Genomic DNA, 18,440 nt, shown 5'->3' with positions numbered 1-18,440 from the left:
TGCCATCGAGGATGTTCTTCTTGATGTTAGCCGGAATGAAATGAGCTGGAGTGACGTTGGGCACTGTAACAAAGTTACCTGAAGTACTGGCAACGGGTGCCGCTATGACTGGCAACAGAGTGGCGGGTGAGGACAAGCCAGCGACCCTAGCCTCCACCGACTCCAATCTGGATTGCACACCGGACACGGAGGAGGTGAGGCTATTCAGCATGACGTGGAGCTGAGTTAAAGAGGTCTGAACCGTGGCCATAGAGACCTCTTGCTGGCCAGGTTCTGCAGGGGTGGACACCAGTAGCCTATATCATTTCGCCTTCCGGGCAGCGGCCGGGAAAGGAATGCCTCTTTTGGCTAATTTAGACATGAGTTTTGGCACAGTCCAATTGCGCAGAGATGGAATACTGACGGATTCCGATGCCCTAGAACCCAGGTCTTCGCCAGAAGCATCCACGATATCTGACCCGTGAGACATGACCGGACTGTTGAAACAAGCAAAATGACGAACCGTCACTACCACTGTTAAGTGCCAAGATTGACTAACACCCGTGCTTTGACACCACCACCGTCACTGCAGAAACAGTCATGCAAAGAAAAACCGACCCTGGTGACCACCTGACAGCTGAGGTATTGAGAAAGAAGAGACGTGTGACAGTGGACGAATTTGGAGCCAAAGACCTTACAGAGACAGGACAAGATGCTGGTATGAGAAGAACACAAAAGGGATCAACCGCGGAAGTAGACCTGTACGCATGAATTAAAAAAAAAGGTTTTTTTGCTAGCGCCAGCGTACAAATGACCCAGGCTGGGTGACGAGGTACGACTGTCTGATTACCGGGAGAAACCGCAGAGTTGGCTGAACGGCTGACGAGCCAGCGCCAGAAAAAACACGGCTATCTAAGTGGTAGCAAAGTGTTGAAGGTGTATGAAGACAGGCAACTGAAAAAACCTGCCCCACTACCGCAGAACAATGAATTAAATGCCATGCAATGTGAAGGGTCCGGCGTGCCCCTGCTGCCAAACATTTTAGGGGCGCTTGTTACTGGGGGCACGGCACCCAAAAAACTCATCACCACCACCACACTGCATGGCATAAACCCCCCCCCCACCTAACTAACAGCACGGCGGCCCGTGCCAGACTTTGCCCCCCACAAAATGCTGTCTGCAAGTTCCCTTTTTTTTTTTTTTTTCTTCTTCATCATGGGATAACCCCTTTTAAGGGGTTAACATTTGAGCCCCAAGGTGAACATTCTGTTGATAAAATACAATTCTTGACGTGATGTCTATGGTTGATGAGACGGGACTCAAAACTGTCACATTTCCTACATTTCTGCCAGTGTATGATGGAGTCATTTACCAGGGAAAAAACATGTGTAGAAGTAAACGTGAATATTAATACCACCAGAACCCAAATGTATTTCTGCCGTTTCTGCAGGTACATCTGCTTAGACACCTGCATAAACTACTGCAAGCTGGCAATTGTGCTCCTGAGGTTATGTGTTGGGTATGGCATCTGCCAGGATGATGGAACTACTGAGTCAGGAGGATTCCAGGCCAATCAGGAAAGAATTGGAAAGACATCTTCATACATACTTCCTTCTATGAGAGTCGAGCTATTGATGCCCCCCCTCTCTCTCACAGGCCTCTAGCAATATCACCCTGAAAAATCAAAACGAACTGGACGGAGGAACATTGAAGGAATCGGAGTCTCGCAGACTCCTGCTACCTGCGTGCGAGTCACGTGGGAGCGGGGTGTGCTGCCAGACTGCCGCTCCGGTGTGGGGATGTCCCTCTCTTACCTTAGAGGGACCGACCCCACTGACCGGACTTGACGAACCGAAGCTGCGCTGAGGCAGCAGCTACTTACCCGCCGCACGAGGAGGACCAGGACGCCAGACTGCCGGAGGAAGCGCCGACCAGAAGTGACGCTGTGTAACCTAGGAGACGCTGACGCCGTCGGCTGTAACAGGAACACTGCTGCCGTCAGTCGTCACATGGAGAGAGGTATGAGCCAGATATAGGCCAGGACGCCCCTCCCACAAATATAGGCCGTACCGCTGTACCCCCCAAGCTCCCCAGAACCTATTCAACGTGCCAGGTGAGACGTTGTCATGCTGTGCTGCGGCTGTTGTGCCCGGAAGCTGAGAGACACACCGATCCTGCACTCCTTTCAGCTCTGTGGTTACAGGCCGATCAGTGGCTAACCCCGCTCAATTTGACAGTTGGTAAAGTGGTGTGAGACAACTGTGCCAATCTGCTGAGCGTGCTGAAACAGGGCAAAATGACACATGTGCCATGCATGGCACACGTCCTGAGCTTAGTCGTGCAGCGATTCATTGCCAAATACCCCGGGGTCCAGGACGTCTTGCGCAGGCCAGGAAAATCTCTGGCCATTTTAGAAGATCTTACACGGCCATGGCTCTCCTTGCTGACATTGAGCGGCGACACCACTTGCCTGTCAGACGTCCGATTTGTGACTGCTAGAGTTGAGCGAACACCTGGATGTTCGGGTTCGAGAAGTTCGGCCGAACATCCCGGAAATGTTCGGGTTCGGGATCCGAACCCGATCCGAACTTCGTCCCGAACCCGAACCCCATTGAAGTCAATGGGGACCCGAACTTTTCGGCACTAAAAAGGCTGTAAAACAGCCCAGGAAAGAGCTAGAGGGCTGCAAAAGGCAGCAACATGTAGGTAAATCCCCTGCAAACAAATGTGGATAGGGAAATGAATTAAAATAAAAATTAAATAAATAAAAATTAACCAAAATCAATTGGAGAGAGGTTCCATAGCAGAGAATCTGGCTTCCCGTCACCCACCACTGGAACAGTCCATTCTCAGATATTTAGGCCCCGGCACCCAGGCAGAGGAGAGAGGTCCCGTAACAGAGAATCTGTCTTCATGTCAGCAGAGAATTAGTCTGCATGTCATAGCAGAGAATGAGGCTTCACGTCAGCCACCACTGCAACAGTCCATTGGCATATATTTAGGCCCAGCACCCAGGCAGAGGAGGGAGGTCCCGTAACAGAGAATCTGTCTTCATGTCAGCAGAGAATTAGTCTGCATGTCATAGCAGAGAATGAGGCTTCACGTCAGCCACCACTGCAACAGTCCATTGGCATATATTTAGGCCCAGCACACACACAGGCAGAGGAGAGAGGTCCCGTAACAGAGAATCTGGCTTCATGTCAGCAGAGAATCAGTCTGCATGTCATAGCAGAGAATGAGGCTTCACGTCAGCCACCACTGCAACAGTCCATTGGCATATATTTAGGCCCAGCACACACACAGGCAGAGGAGAGAGGTCCCGTAACAGAGAATCTGGCTTCATGTCAGCAGAGAATCAGTCTGCATGTCATAGCAGAGAATGAGGCTTCACGTCAGCCACCACTGCAACAGTCCATTGGCATATATTTAGGCCCAGCACCCAGGCAGAGGAGGGAGGTCCCGTAACAGAGAATCTGTCTTCATGTCAGCAGAGAATTAGTCTGCATGTCATAGCAGAGAATGAGGCTTCACGTCAGCCACCACTGCAACAGTCCATTGGCATATATTTAGGCCCAGCACACACACAGGCAGAGGAGAGAGGTCCCGTAACAGAGAATCTGGCTTCATGTCAGCAGAGAATCAGTCTGCATGTCATAGCAGAGAATGAGGCTTCACGTCAGCCACCACTGCAACAGTCCATTGGCATATATTTAGGCCCAGCACACACAGGCAGAGGAGAGAGGTCCCGTAACAGAGAATCTGGCTTCATGTCAGCAGAGAATCAGTCTGCATGTCATAGCAGAGAATGAGGCTTCACGTCAGCCACCACTGCAACAGTCCATTGGCATATATTTAGGCCCAGCACCCAGGCAGAGGAGGGAGGTCCCGTAACAGAGAATCTGTCTTCATGTCAGCAGAGAATTAGTCTGCATGTCATAGCAGAGAATGAGGCTTCACGTCAGCCACCACTGCAACAGTCCATTGGCATATATTTAGGCCCAGCACCCAGGCAGAGGAGGGAGGTCCCGTAACAGAGAATCTGTCTTCATGTCAGCAGAGAATTAGTCTGCATGTCATAGCAGAGAATGAGGCTTCACGTCAGCCACCACTGGAACAGTCCATTCTCAGATATTTAGGCCCCGGCACCCAGGCAGAGGAGAGAGGTCCCGTAACAGAGAATCTGTCTTCATGTCAGCAGAGAATTAGTCTGCATGTCATAGCAGAGAATGAGGCTTCACGTCAGCCACCACTGCAACAGTCCATTGGCATATATTTAGGCCCAGCACCCAGGCAGAGGAGAGAGGTCCCGTAACAGACAATCTGGCTTCATGTCAGCAGAGAATCAGTCTTCATATCATAGCAGAGAATCAGGCTTCACGTCACCCACCACTGTAAGAGTCAATTTTCATAAATTTAGGCCCAGAACCCAGGCAGAGGAGAAAGGTCCCGTAACAGACAATCTGGCTTCATGTCAGCAGAGAATCAGTCTTCATATCATAGCAGAGAATCAGGCTTCACGTCACCCACCACTGTAAGAGTCAATTTTCATAAATTTAGGCCCAGAACCCAGGCAGAGGAGAAAGGTCCCGTAACAGACAATCTGGCTTCATGTCAGCAGAGAATCAGTCTTCATATCATAGCAGAGAATCAGGCTTCACGTCACCCACCACTGTAAGAGTCAATTTTCATAAATTTAGGCCCAGAACCCAGGTAGAGGAGAAAGGTCCCGTAACAGACAATCTGGCTTCATGACAGCAGAGAATCAGTCTGCATGTCATAGCAGAGAATCAGGCTTCACGTCAGCCACCACTGCAACAGTCCATTGTCATAAATTTAGGCCCAGCACCCAGGCAGAGGAGAGAGGTCCCGTAACAGACAATCTGGCTTCATGTCAGCAGAGAATTAGTCTGCATGTCATAGCAGAGAATCAGGCTTCATGTCAGCCACCACTGCAACAGTCCATTGGCATATATTTAGGCCTAGCACACAGGCAGAGGAGAGGTTCATTCAACTTTGGGTAGCATCGCAATATAATGGTAAAATGAAAATAAAAATAGGATTGAATGAGGAAGTGCCCTGGAGTCCAATAATATATGGTTATGGGGAGGTAGTTAATGTCTAATCTGGACAAGGGACGGACAGGTCCTGTGGGATCCATGCCTGGTTCATTTTTATGAACGTCAGCTTGTCCACATTGGCTGTAGACAGGCGGCTGCGTTTGTCTGTAATGACGCCCCCTGCCGTGCTGAATACACGTTCAGACAAAACGCTGGCTGCCGGGCAGGCCAGCACCTCCAAGGCATAAAAGGCTAGCTCTGGCCACGTGGACAATTTAGAGACCCAGAAGTTGAATGGGGCCGAACCATCAGTCAGTACGTGGAGGGGTGTGCACACGTACTGTTCCACCATGTTAGTAAAATGTTGCCTCCTGCTAACACGTTGCGTATCAGGTGGTGGTGCAGTTAGCTGTGGCGTGTTGACAAAAGTTTTCCACATCTCTGCCATGCTAACCCTGCCCTCAGAGGAGCTGGCCGTGACACAGCTGCCTTGGCGACCTCTTGCTCCTCCTCTGCCTTGGCCTTGGGCTTCCACTTGTTCCCCTGTGACATTTGGGAATGCTCTCAGTAGCGCGTCTACCAACGTGCGCTTGTACTCGCGCATCTTCCTATCACGCTCCAGTGCAGGAAGTAAGGTGGGCACATTGTCTTTGTAGCGTGGATCCAGCAGGGTGGCAACCCAGTAGTCCGCACAGGTTAAAATGTGGGCAACTCTGCTGTCGTTGCGCAGGCACTGCAGCATGTAGTCGCTCATGTGTGCCAGGCTGCCCAGGGGTAAGGACAAGCTGTCCTCTGTGGGAGGCGTATCGTCATCGTCCTGCCTTTCCCCCCAGCCACGCACCAGTGATGGACCCGAGCTGCGTTGGGTGCCACCCCGCTGTGACCATGCTTCATCCTCATCCTCCTCCACCTCCTCCTCATCCTCGTCCTCCTCGTCCTCCAGTAGTGGGCCCTGGCTGGCCACATTTGTACCTGGCCTCTGCTGTTGCAAAAAACCTCCCTCTGAGTCACTTCGAAGAGACTGGCCTGAAAGTGCTAAAAATGACCCCTCTTCCTCATCCTCCTCCTCCTCCTCCTGGGCCACCTCCTGTTCCATCATCGCCCTAAGTGTTTTCTCAAGGAGACATAGAAGTGGTATTGTAACGCTGATAACGGTGTCATCGCCACTGGCCATGTTGGTGGAGTACTCGAAACAGCGCAACAGGGCACACAGGTCTCGCATGGAGGCCCAGTCATTGGTGGTGAAGTGGTGCTGTTCTGTAGTGCGACTGACCCGTGCGTGCTGCAGCTGAAACTCCACTATGGCCTGCTGCTGCTCGCACAGTCTGTCCAGCATGTGCAAGGTGGAGTTCCACCTGGTGGGCACGTCGCATATGAGGCGGTGAGCGGGAAGGCCGAAGTTACGCTGTAGCGCAGACAGGCGAGCAGCAGCAGGATGTGAACGCCGGAAGCGCGAACAGACGGCCCGCACTTTATGCAGCAGCTCTGACATGTCGGGGTAGTTGTGAATGAACTTCTGCACCACCAAATTCAGCACATGCGCCAAGCAAGGGATGTGCGTCAAATTGGCTAGTCCCAGAGCTGCAACGAGATTTCGCCCATTATCACACACCACCAGGCCGGGCTTGAGGCTCACCGGCAGCAACCACTCGTCGGTCTGTTGTTCTATACCCCGCCACAACTCCTGTGCGGTGTGGGGCCTGTCCCCCAAACATATGAGTTTCAGAATGGCCTGCTGACGTTTACCCCGGGCTGTGCTGAAGTTGGTGGTGAAGGTGTGTGGCTGACTGGATGAGCAGGTGGAAGAAGAGGAGGAGGAAGCCGAGAAGGAGGAGGTGGCAACAGGAGGCAAAGAATGTTGCCCTGCGATCCTTGGCGGCGGAAGGACGTGCGCCAAACAGCTCTCCGCCTGGGGCCCAGCTGCCACTACATTTACCCAGTGTGCAGTTAGGGAGATATAGCGTCCCTGGCCGTGCTTACTGGTCCACGTATCTGTGGTTAGGTGGACCTTGCTACAGATGGCGTTGCGCAGTGCACACTTGATTTTATCGGATACTTGGTTGTGCAGGGAAGGCACGGCTCTCTTGGAGAAGTAGTGCCGGCTGGGAACAACATACTGTGGGACAGCAAGCGACATGAGCTGTTTGAAGCTGTCTGTGTCCACCAGCCTAAATGACAGCATTTCATAGGCCAGTAGTTTAGAAATGCTGGCATTCAGGGCCAGGGATCGAGGGTGGCTAGGTGGGAATTTACGCTTTCTATCAAATGTTTGTGAGATGGAGAGCTGAACGCTGGCGTGTGACATGGTTGAGACGCTTGGTGACGGAGGTGGTGGTGGTGGTGTTGGTGGTACATCCCCTGTTTGCTGGGCGGCAGGTGCCAACGTTCCTCCAGAGGCGGAGGAAGAGGCCGAGGCGGCAGCAGCAGAATAGGCCGAGGCGGCAGCAGCAGAAGAGGTAGCAGGGGGAGCCTGAGTGACTTCCTTGGTTTTAAGGTGTTTACTCCACTGCAGTTCATGCTTTGCATGCAGGTGCCTGGTCATGCAGGTTGTGCTCAGGTTCAGAACGTTAATGCCTCGCTTCAGGCTCTGATGGCACAGCGTGCAAACCACTCGGGTCTTGTCGTCAGCACATTGTTTGAAGAAGTGCCATGCCAGGGAACTCCTTGAAGCTGCCTTTGGGGTGCTCGGTCCCAGATGGCGGCGGTCAGTAGCAGGCGGAGTCTCTTGGCGGCGGGTGTTCTGCTTTTGCCCACTGCTCCCTCTTTTGCTACGCTGTTGGCTCGGTCTCACCACTGCCTCTTCCTCCGAACTGTGAAAGTCAGTGGCACGACCTTCATTCCATGTGGGGTCTAGGACCTCATCGTCCCCTGCATCGTCTTCCACCCAGTCTTGATCCCTGACCTCCTGTTCAGTCTGCACACTGCAGAAAGACGCAGCAGTTGGCACCTGTGTTTCGTCATCATCAGAGACATGCTGAGGTGGTATTCCCATGTCCTCATCATCAGGAAACATAAGTGGTTGTGCGTCAGTGCATTCTATGTCTTTCACCGCTGGGGAAGGGCTAGGTGGATGCCCTTGGGAAACCCTGCCAGCGGAGTCTTCAAACAGCATAAGAGACTGCTGCATAACTTGAGGCTGAGACAGTTTCCCTGGTATGCATGGGGGTGATGTGACAGACTGATGGGGTTGGTTTTCAGGCGCCATCTGTGCGCTTTCTGCAGAAGACTGGGTGGGAGATAATGTGAACGTGCTGGATCCACTGTCGGCCACCCAATTGACTAATGCCTGTACCTGCTCAGGCCTTACCATCCTTAGAACGGCATTGGGCCCCACCATATATCGCTGTAAATTCTGGCGGCTACTGGGACCTGAAGTAGTTGGTACACTAGGACGTGTGGATGTGGCAGAACGGCCACGTCCTCTCCCAGCACCAGAGGGTCCACTAACACCACCACGACCATGTCCACGTCCGCGTCCCTTACTAGATGTTTTTCTCATTGTTATGGTTCACCACAACAACAAATATATTATTTGGCCCAATGTATTGTATTCAAATTCAGCGGGATATAAATTTGAGGCCTAGTATTTAGGCGCTGGGTGACCGGTATGGATTTAGTGACAGAATTAGACTTGGAAATGCACAGAAGCGTGTGTGTGTGAAGTTATTCTGAATGACCCAATGTGCACCTTGAATATTATATACCCTTTTAGGGATAGATTTCAAATAGCTCTGATATAGCAGAAACCACTAAATTATGAAATTGCTAAATTGGGAATTGTACTTCAACCCAGAACAAAAAATGTGCTTTGACGGACACTAAATATCTTGCCCAGCAACAACAGTACAACGGTGGGTAACGAGAGATTTAGAGGGAATTAAATTTGAGGCCTAGTATTTAGGCGCTGGGTCACCGGTATGGATTTAGTGACAGAATTAGACTTGGAAATACACAGTAGCGGGTGTGTGTGAAGTTATTCTGAATGACCCTATGTGCACCTTCAATATTATATACCCTTTTAGGGATAGATTTCAAATAGCTCTGATATAGCAGAAACCACTAAATTATGAAATTGCTAAATTGGGAATTGTACTTCAACCCAGAACAAAAAATGTGCTTTGACGGACACTAAATATCTTGCCCAGCAACAACAGTACAGCGGTGGGTAACGAGAGATTTAGAGGGAATTAAATTTGAGGCCTAGTATTTAGGCGCTGGGTCACCGGTATGGATTTAGTGACAGAATTAGACTTGGAAATGCACAGAAGCGTGTGTGTGAAGTTATTCTGAATGACCCAATGTGCACCTTCAATATTATATACCCTTTTTGGGATAGATTTCAAATAGCTCTGATATAGCAGGAACCACTAAATTATGAAATTGCTAAATTGGGAATTGTACTTCAACCCAGAACAAAAAATGTGCTTTGACGGGCACTAAATAACTTTCCCAGCTACAACAGGACAACGGTAACGAGAGATTTAGAGGGATTTAAATTTGAGGCCTAGTATTTAGGCGCTGGGTGACAGGTATGGGTTTAGTGACAGAATTAGACTTGGAAATACACAGTAGCGGGTGTGTGTGAAGTTATTCTGAATGACCCTATGTGCACCTTCAATATTATATACCCTTTTAGGGATAGATTTCAAATAGCTCTGATATAGCAGAAACCACTAAATTATGAAATTGCTAAATTGGGAATTGTACTTCAACCCAGAACAAAAAATGTGCTTTGACGGACACTAAATATCTTGCCCAGCAACAACAGTACACCGGTGGGTAACGAGAGATTTAGAGGGAATTAAATTTGAGGCCTAGTATTTAGGCGCTGGGTCACCGGTATGGATTTAGTGACAGAATTAGACTTGGAAATACACAGTAGCGGGTGTGTGTGAAGTTATTCTGAATGACCCTATGTGCACCTTCAATATTATATACCCTTTTTGGGATAGATTTCAAATAGCTCTGATATAGCAGGAACCACTAAATTATGAAATTGCTAAATTGGGAATTGTACTTCAACCCAGAACAAAAAATGTGCTTTGACGGGCACTAAATAACTTTCCCAGCTACAACAGGACAACGGTAACGAGAGATTTAGAGGGATTTAAATTTGAGGCCTAGTATTTAGGCGCTGGGTGACAGGTATGGGTTTAGTGACAGAATTAGACTTGGAAATACACAGTAGCGGGTGTGTGTGAAGTTATTCTGAATGACCCTATGTGCACCTTCAATATTATATACCCTTTTTGGGATAGATTTCAAATAGCTCTGATATAGCAGAAACCACTAAATTATGAAATTGCTAAATTGGGAATTGTACTTCAACCCAGAACAAAAAATGTGCTTTGACGGACACTAAATATCTTGCCCAGCAACAACAGTACAGCGGTGGGTAACGAGAGATTTAGAGGGAATTAAATTTGAGGCCTAGTATTTAGGCGCTGGGTCACCGGTATGGATTTAGTGACAGAATTAGACTTGGAAATACACAGTAGCGGGTGTGTGTGAAGTTACTCTGAATGACCCTATGTGCACCTTCAATATTATATACCCTTTTTGGGATAGATTTCAAAGAGCTCTGATATAGCAGGAACCACTAAATTATGAAATTGCTAAATTGGGAATTGTATTTCAACCCAGAACAAGAAATGTGCTTGAACGGACACTAAATAACTCGCCCAGCTACAGCACTAGGGACAGATTTAGCTGGATATAAATTTGAGGCCTAGTATTTAGGCGCTGGGTGACCGGTATGGATTTAGTGACAGAATTAGACTGGGATATGGCCAAAAAATGAACAGACTATTGCTGGTTAAATGCACTTGGTGTGACAGCTTCACCCTGATGTAGGCTTTAGCCAAAAAACAACCACACCATTGAGGGTTAAATGCACTTGGTGACAGGCGCAGCTTGCCCCTGATTTTGTATATGGCCAAAAAATGAACAGACTATTGCTGGTTAAATGCACTTGGTGTGACAGCTTCACCCTGATGTAGGCTTTAGCCAAAAAACAACCACACCATTGAGGGTTAAATGCACTTGGTGACAGGCGCAGCTTGCCCCTGATTTTGTATATGGCCAAAAAATGAACAGACTATTGCTGGTTAAATGCACTTGGTGTGACAGCTTCACCCTGATGTAGGCTTTAGCCAAAAAACAACCACACCATTGAGGGTTAAATGCACTTGGTGACAGGCGCAGCTTGCCCCTGATTTTGTATATGGCCAAAAAATGAACAGACTATTGCTGGTTAAATGCACTTGGTGTCACAGCTTCACCCTGATGTAGGCTTTAGCCAAAAAACAACCACACCATTGAGGGTTAAATGCACTTGGTCGCAGCTTGTGCTGGCGCACCACAAGACACAAAATGGCCGCCGATCACCCCAGAAAAATGAGACTGACAAACGGTCTGTGCAGCCTAAAAACAGTGAGCAATTGAGGATCAGCAGCTCAATGATCCACAGCTGCAGATCGATCAGTTAATCAAGTCCTTTGGAGGAGTTAATCTGCCTAATCTCGCCCTACTGTCGCAGCCGCAACCTCTCCCTACGCTAATCAGAGCAGAGTGACGGGCGGCGCTATGTGACTCCAGCTTAAATAGAGGCTGGGTCACATGGTGCTCTGGCCAATCACAGCCATGCCAATAGTAGGCATGGCTGTGATGGCCTCTTGGGGCAAGTAGTATGACGCTTGTTGATTGGCTGCTTTGCAGCCTTTCAAAAAGCGCCAAGAAAGCGTCACAAAAGCGCGAAGAAAGCGACGAACACCGAACCCGAACCCGGACTTTTACGAAAATGTCCGGGTTCGGGTCCGTGTCACGGACACCCCAAAATTCGGTACGAACCCGAACTATACAGTTCGAGTTCGCTCATCCCTAGTGACTGCCCGATGCGCTGGAACTCCACCTTGTATATGCTTGATAGGCTTCTCCAGCAGAAACGTGCCGTTAATTGCTACCAGGACAGGCTCTGGGAGCTTGGTTTTTTTCACCGCGCCAGTGGCTCCTCATGCGCGACGCATGCATTTGATGAGATCACCAAACTGGTCAGTCGCAGCCAGGGCGCCTTCAGTGACATTGTACCTTACACCTTCTTTCTGGAGCTTGCATTGCGTCGTGTCATTGATCAAGCTGTGGAGGAGCAGGAGCTGTAAGATGAGGAAGTCGCAATGATGAATGAATTCCAAGGGGGCTACTCCATCTGAGACAAGTCAGCAGGAGTCTGAAGAGGAGTCAGATGAGGATTGTGGCTGGGGGGGAGGAGGAGCAAGAAGAGCAGGATTTAAACCTTTCAGGGATCCCTGGTGTTGTCCGTGGCTGGGGGGAGGAGACCGAGAACGACATTCTCCTAGGCGATGAGCAGAAGCCTGTGCGCTCCACCGTTTCTAATTTAGTGCAAATGGGGGCCTTCATGCTGCAGTGTTTGAATAGGGACCCCCGTATAAAAAGCATAAAGGTTCAAGGACCTGTACTAGGTGGCAACGTACTTAGACCCCCGGTACAAACACAAAATGGCGGACATGATACTAGCATCACAGAGGGCTGTCAGAATGCAGCATTTCCAGGCCTTGCTGCAAGAGATGCTGCATTCTGCTGTTGTGGGCACTGGCGAAGGAATTTCCACCCACAGCGAAACAGGTGCGAGTACCAATCCTACCATGCCTGCAAATAGAGGGAGGTTTGAAGATGTGTTGGTCACTTTGGATATGAGATTAATCTTGCATCCAACCCATCGACGGCCGCCCTCTGGATCCAGCCTCAGGGAATGCCTAGACCATCAGGTGTCCGACTACATCAGGTTAACGGCTGATGTGGACACTCTGAGAAGCGAAGAACCCCTTGACTACTTCGTGTGCAGGCTTGACCTGTGGTCAGAGCTGGCACAGTTTTCCATGGAATTCTTGGTTTGCCCCTCATCGAGTGTCCTGTCCGAAAGGACATTCAGCGCAGCAGGGGGGATCATGACCGATAAGCGTACTCGCCTAGCTCACGACAGTGTGGACTACCTCCCATTTTTAAAAATGAACGAGGCATGGATCTCGGAGGAATTCAACACCTATGATGACCATGTGTAATTGAATTTCCTCATGCCAGCCCACACATATCCGCCACCACCCTGAACAAAGAATGGTCCTTGCCTTATGTATATACAGTGGTATAAAAGGTGAATGCCTAATTATTGGGGCCTGTACTGGCCAACAGTTACAAATTTATCCTATGACCGCCTAATGCAAATCCAGCCACAGAATCCAAAGTTCTATGCTGTCAGGTGAATGCTTATTGCCTAAATTTGGGGGCCTGTACTGGCCGACTGTAAATTTATTTTATCTCTAGCCTCATAATCACACCCCTGTCTCACTCCTCTGCCTCTCATTATGGTGGCGTTTGAACCGCATTCACCATAAGGACCTTCTAATGTCACAGGGTCATGTGACTGTGCCCCTCACCCCGTACTGTGCCCCCTTATACCCTGCATTGTGCCCTCTTACCACACCCTGTGCAGTCCCCCTAGTCATTCCCTGTACTGTGCCCTCTTATACCCTTTTATCCGGTCACGGTATGGTGGTGTTATCCGGTCACTGTACAGAGGTGTTATCCGGTCAATGTTTGGCGGTGGTATCCAATAACTTGATGGCCATAACTGTATCCCTTTCCCTGCCCACGACATCCTTTTTTAGACCTGGCATGAGCGGGAAACAATCTGTGTCAGAAATACTCCTAACAGACGTATTTGTATATAATAAATGACAACCTAATTGTATTATTATTTGGGGGTAGGGCTGATATCTTTATATTATATAGATTCTAGTGTATTATACTGTGCCCTGTATTTCCCAGTAGAAAATGATCCTTGGGAAACACAGTCCTCATCCTTGACTACCAGGACCAGGTAGCGCTCTGTCAGTACATGGCGGCCTCCCCTCTCCGCCACGCTGCTACTCTGTGTACTGGTGCTTATTCTGACACTAGGGCTGGGTTCAAATCCTATTTTTGACATCCATTTAATGTATACCAAAAATGTATGCGTTAACAGATGCCTCAGACTGATGCCGTACAGTTGTGGCTGTTCACCATGCAGTTCCATGGTAGAAAAAAAATGTATGTTAAAATATGCATTTTTTTATGGACTCTGCAGGATACAAAAAAGTGGGGTGCTGCACATTTATGTACACCAAACCAATAGGAAATAAAAAATTTCTAGGCTCCAGCAAGGCACATTTTTGAGAGTTTCCCTTTAAGACATAGAAATGCCTTCTGATTAAAATACATATTTTTGTGGGAATTTTTGCCAATGATCCCGCTCTGGTATTATTACTGTCCATGTTGTGGGACTATTTGTGTACTTCTAGTAAGTGTTTGCTGGCTGCAAATATAACCTGAAGGTTTTTCAGGTTCGCCTGCCATTGAAGTAAATGGGGCCCGCCGCGAACGCGAGGTTCGCAAACATTTGATCGCGAACATGCGTTCGCGAATCGTCCCGGCCGATATTCGTCTATTACTAACCACAAGCACTCCAGTTTTTGTGGAAATAAACATACCATTAAAATATGTCTCTTCTACTAGATTACTGTTTGTTTCTTCATGATATTATTGGGCGAGGCACTGTAGACCGCACTGCATTTGGTGATGATTGTGTGTTGGATAGGACCTGGAAGTCGGATCGGGGTGCTGAGGGGGGTTACACATCAGAGGAGGAGGGTGGTGGCAGCAGCAGCAATAAAGAGCAGAGGAGGGAAGACACAAACAAGAGTAACCTTCTTCTCCTAGTCTCCAATGCTTCTCCTGCTCAGACTCCTTCTCCGCTCCATCTTCAGTCATTGATAACAGAATGTGCGGCCAAGATACAACTTTACACATCCAGCAACCTGGTTGTGTGCAGTTTTAACTCCCACTGGCCAGCTTGCTAGTGCTGCAGTCTCTGCCATACCACTTAGTAGAGTCTTCTGCCTTTAGGAAGCTGATGCAAGAAAATTTAGACTAGCACATCAAAAGTCACAGGTGCACATCCATAAAGCTAACATGCAGACAGCAAACAAAATATGTATGGCAGCACACTGTTATACATGCAAACAATAGAACTAGGGATTAGAGATTATTCTGGATTACAGTGGTACTATACCTACTATACGGAGCACCCCTCAATCAGTATTTAGTGGAAGAAGGTATATGGCACCCCTCAATCAGTATTTGGTGGAAACAGGTATATGGCACCTCTAAATCAGCATTGTGTGGAAGCAGGTGTATCGCAGCCCTCAATCAGTGTTTGGTGGAAGAAGGTATATAGCAATAGCACCTCTCTATCAGTATTTTGTAGAAGAAGGTACATGGCACCCCTCAATCAGTATTTGGCGGAAACAGGTATATAGCACCCCTCAATCAGTATTTGGCAGAAACAGGTATATGGCACCTCTCAATCAGTATTGTGTGGAAGCAGGTGTATCGCAGCCCTCAATCAGTGTTTGGTGGAAGAAGGTATATAGCAATAGCACCTCTCTATCAGTATTTTGTAGAAGAAGGTACATGGGACCCCTCAATCAGCATTTGGCGGAAACAGGAATATAGCACCCCTCAATAAGTATTTGGGCCAGCGGTAAACAGTGAGAAGGCCGCAGCGCTGCTGGAACGCCGCTACCTTCTCAAACAGCTGATCGGCAGGGGTCCCGGGTGCCGGACCCCCACCGATCAGATTCTGATGATCTATCCAGAGGATAGATCATCAGTTATAACAAACTGCAGAACCCATTTAATTTAAACATTTTATTCATGAGTTACGGACAAGGATAGAACTGTACTATTAGGGGCCAACTGTTCCGTGCAAAATACGGAATGCACATGGACGTCATACGTATTTTTTGCGGATCTGGTTTTTGCAGACCGCAAAATACATATGGTCGTGTACAAAAAAAAAAAGCTAAATCTGTAGCACAGATACTGTCCCCCAGTCTGTTTGTGGACAGGGCTAGCTGCTCTGTTCAGCCACCTTGGTTAGGGCTCATGCACACAACCGTATGTATTTTGCAGTCCGTAATGCGGAACAATAATAGGACATGTTCTATTTTTTGGCGGAAGGAAAATACGGAGTTACTTCAGGTTTTTTTTCTGGACCCATTGAAAGGAATGGTTCTGCATACGGTCTGCAAAAAAAAAAAAATGGAACGGACAAGGAAAAAAAATACGTTCGTCATAGACGCTACGGAAATCTGCAAAAAAAAAAAACTCCTTATTGAACATAAAATTATTGTGTTTTAGGAGATAACAGATAGCAGAACACAAAAAAATCCTTCAGATCAGAACTGTAATCACTGTACATGGATAGGAGCCACTGCAGGGCAGTGATAGCAGCCTCATGAGATATAACCGTGTATAATAACACCCCGTAGTCCATGAGATATTATGTAATTGCAGCGTTATGCCGCCGCTAGTCCCTTTAAGAGGGAAAAAGTTACTTGTTTTGTCGCGACGCCAGTTGCAGTGAAGCAACAAGGGCACAGGGCCCCTTTTAGGGATTTGGTGGTACCCAGGTGTAGGAATGCCAGAGTGGTCTAGGGTGGCCTAACTGTCCCTTAATGGTGTTGCACCTGGTGGTGTTGCACCAGGGAGAACTTTCCTCCTGTTCTCTGAGGCTTTGAGCTTTGACCTCCTTATCCAGCGGAGCTGAAGGTGCTCAAGCTGGCCCAGACAGAGTTCGTCCAGCCGGGACGGGCTCCTGCTTCCTTCCCCTAGCAGGGGGTAAGCTAGACTGACTCCTAAAACTAAACTCCTCCCTAGAGGGAGAGCAGAGAATGGAAAGAAGGTGCCATCCTCTGTGTCCCTGTAGCTCTGCCATGTTTGCATGTCTGCTGGTGAACCAGGCAGATTACACTTAAACAGTTACAAAATAGGAAATGCACCTTGTGAATGACCTGCAATAAATACACAGATGACATTAGGTTAACCATAGGAGACAGTAGCAAGGTGCAGAGGTGGCAACAGCACTCTGGGGCGTTACATAGTGCAGCCAGGACATGTTTTCTATCCCGAAAATATCCAGGTATATGCTCAGTGAGAGGCTGTAGGAGGCTTTCAGTCAACTCTGACAGCCTCTCATTGAGTGACCCGATTCTGGAAACTATGAAGTGGAAAGATCAGTTTTTGGAGTTTAGGTAATGAATGCAGTGACTAGTCATAGACAGTGACCAGACATAGACTTTTATACAGTAATAAGACACACATAGACTATTACCAAGTATCACCAGCAGTAAATGTGTGGAGAACCTCTGATCCATCCCAAGTTCTTTAAGTTCTTTAACTTCAGGATACGCCTGGTTTTCTTTGTTTACTGAGGTCTAGCACAGTAGGTCATGTAGAACTAAGGTGACTGTCCTGTTCTGACCACACCACCACTGCTATATCAGTCCAATATCTCCAGAAAGTGTCTGGGTCTCCTAGGAGTTCTTCATAAAAGTTTTCTGTTCTACGGGCTACATATAAATATTTCAGGCTTCATTCATAAGCTGCATCTCCCGCCCTGGTATTTCATTAGGTGCTATTCTGTACGTGTCCTCTTGCCATTATATCAGTGTGTTCTTCCTTTAAACTGTTTATATCTCTTTTCTCATGTCTGGTTGTGCAAATTTAAGAGGAAGTTACAGTGTATAAGTGGGTTTGTCTTCCTTATCTGATATGGCAAAGTAAGAGAATTGCAACCAGGGAAATGGACAAAGCACTGCCACAAGCCCCGGAGAAGAAGTGGAGAATGGGAGTAGTAGTGGCTCTGGCTATTATTATTTACAGTGGCAAACTTCTCATCAATTCTCCCTAGTGCAATGGCCGGAAAATGGTGCTGGAGTCAGTTACTAGGCCAGTTTCAGAAAATAAACCACTTTCTCTTTACTAAAGTACAGAATGGGAGTTGTAGTACATCCAACGGTATCAAACACAGTTCCAAACAATTGACAGTGCAAATCTTCCCAGATAGCAATATGTGGATATAGACTAGAACGTGGATTGTAGTTCTTCTTTCCTCTATCTCTCTTCCTGTGCAGAATCTAAGGCTGGCAAAAATGTTCTTGCAAGCTTCACTATAATTCTTAGCTTAGGGGTTCAGGATAAAGATACATTGGACCAGACCATGTCCAAGTGTGAATGGTGTCTTAGCAATGTCCCTTTCACAGCAGTAAAGTCTTTATCAGCTTTAAGCAGCACGTATCTTACTGCCTGACTCCATGCAGATTCTGGACCGTCTTGGTTCTTTCTCTCTCTTTTTCCTGGAGTACTATAGAGTAGAGATCACTTTCTCTCTGTAGATCTCTCAAAGATAGTGATTATCTGGGATGTAGGCCTGATCTTCTGAGGAGTGAGCACATGTAGCTTCTCTCACTGTCTCAGCTAACACACTACTAGCTAAGTTAGGGCGGAGCT

The 18,440-nt window shown here is 48.0% G+C and overlaps 1 protein-coding gene across 2 annotated transcripts in view; it reads right to left on the bottom strand.

The window, feature by feature from the left end:
- The window catches only part of LOC122929443 (adhesion G protein-coupled receptor E3-like), a 174,870-nt gene extending 157,297 nt beyond the window's left edge, over nt 1-17,573 (bottom strand). For both annotated transcript variants that reach the window (XM_044283007.1, XM_044283008.1), the window contains exon 1: nt 17,263-17,573. In XM_044283007.1, the coding sequence (XP_044138942.1) occupies nt 17,263-17,305 (43 nt within the window). In that variant the 5' untranslated portion in view covers nt 17,306-17,573. The remainder of the gene's footprint in view (nt 1-17,262) is intronic.
- Between the last annotated feature and the right edge of the window lie 867 nt (nt 17,574-18,440).

The sequence above is a fragment of the Bufo gargarizans genome, chromosome 2, assembly GCF_014858855.1.
Source record: "Bufo gargarizans isolate SCDJY-AF-19 chromosome 2, ASM1485885v1, whole genome shotgun sequence".
In the NCBI taxonomy this organism is placed as follows: Eukaryota; Metazoa; Chordata; class Amphibia; order Anura; family Bufonidae; genus Bufo; species Bufo gargarizans.
This window is presented reverse-complemented; position numbering and strand designations above follow the sequence as displayed.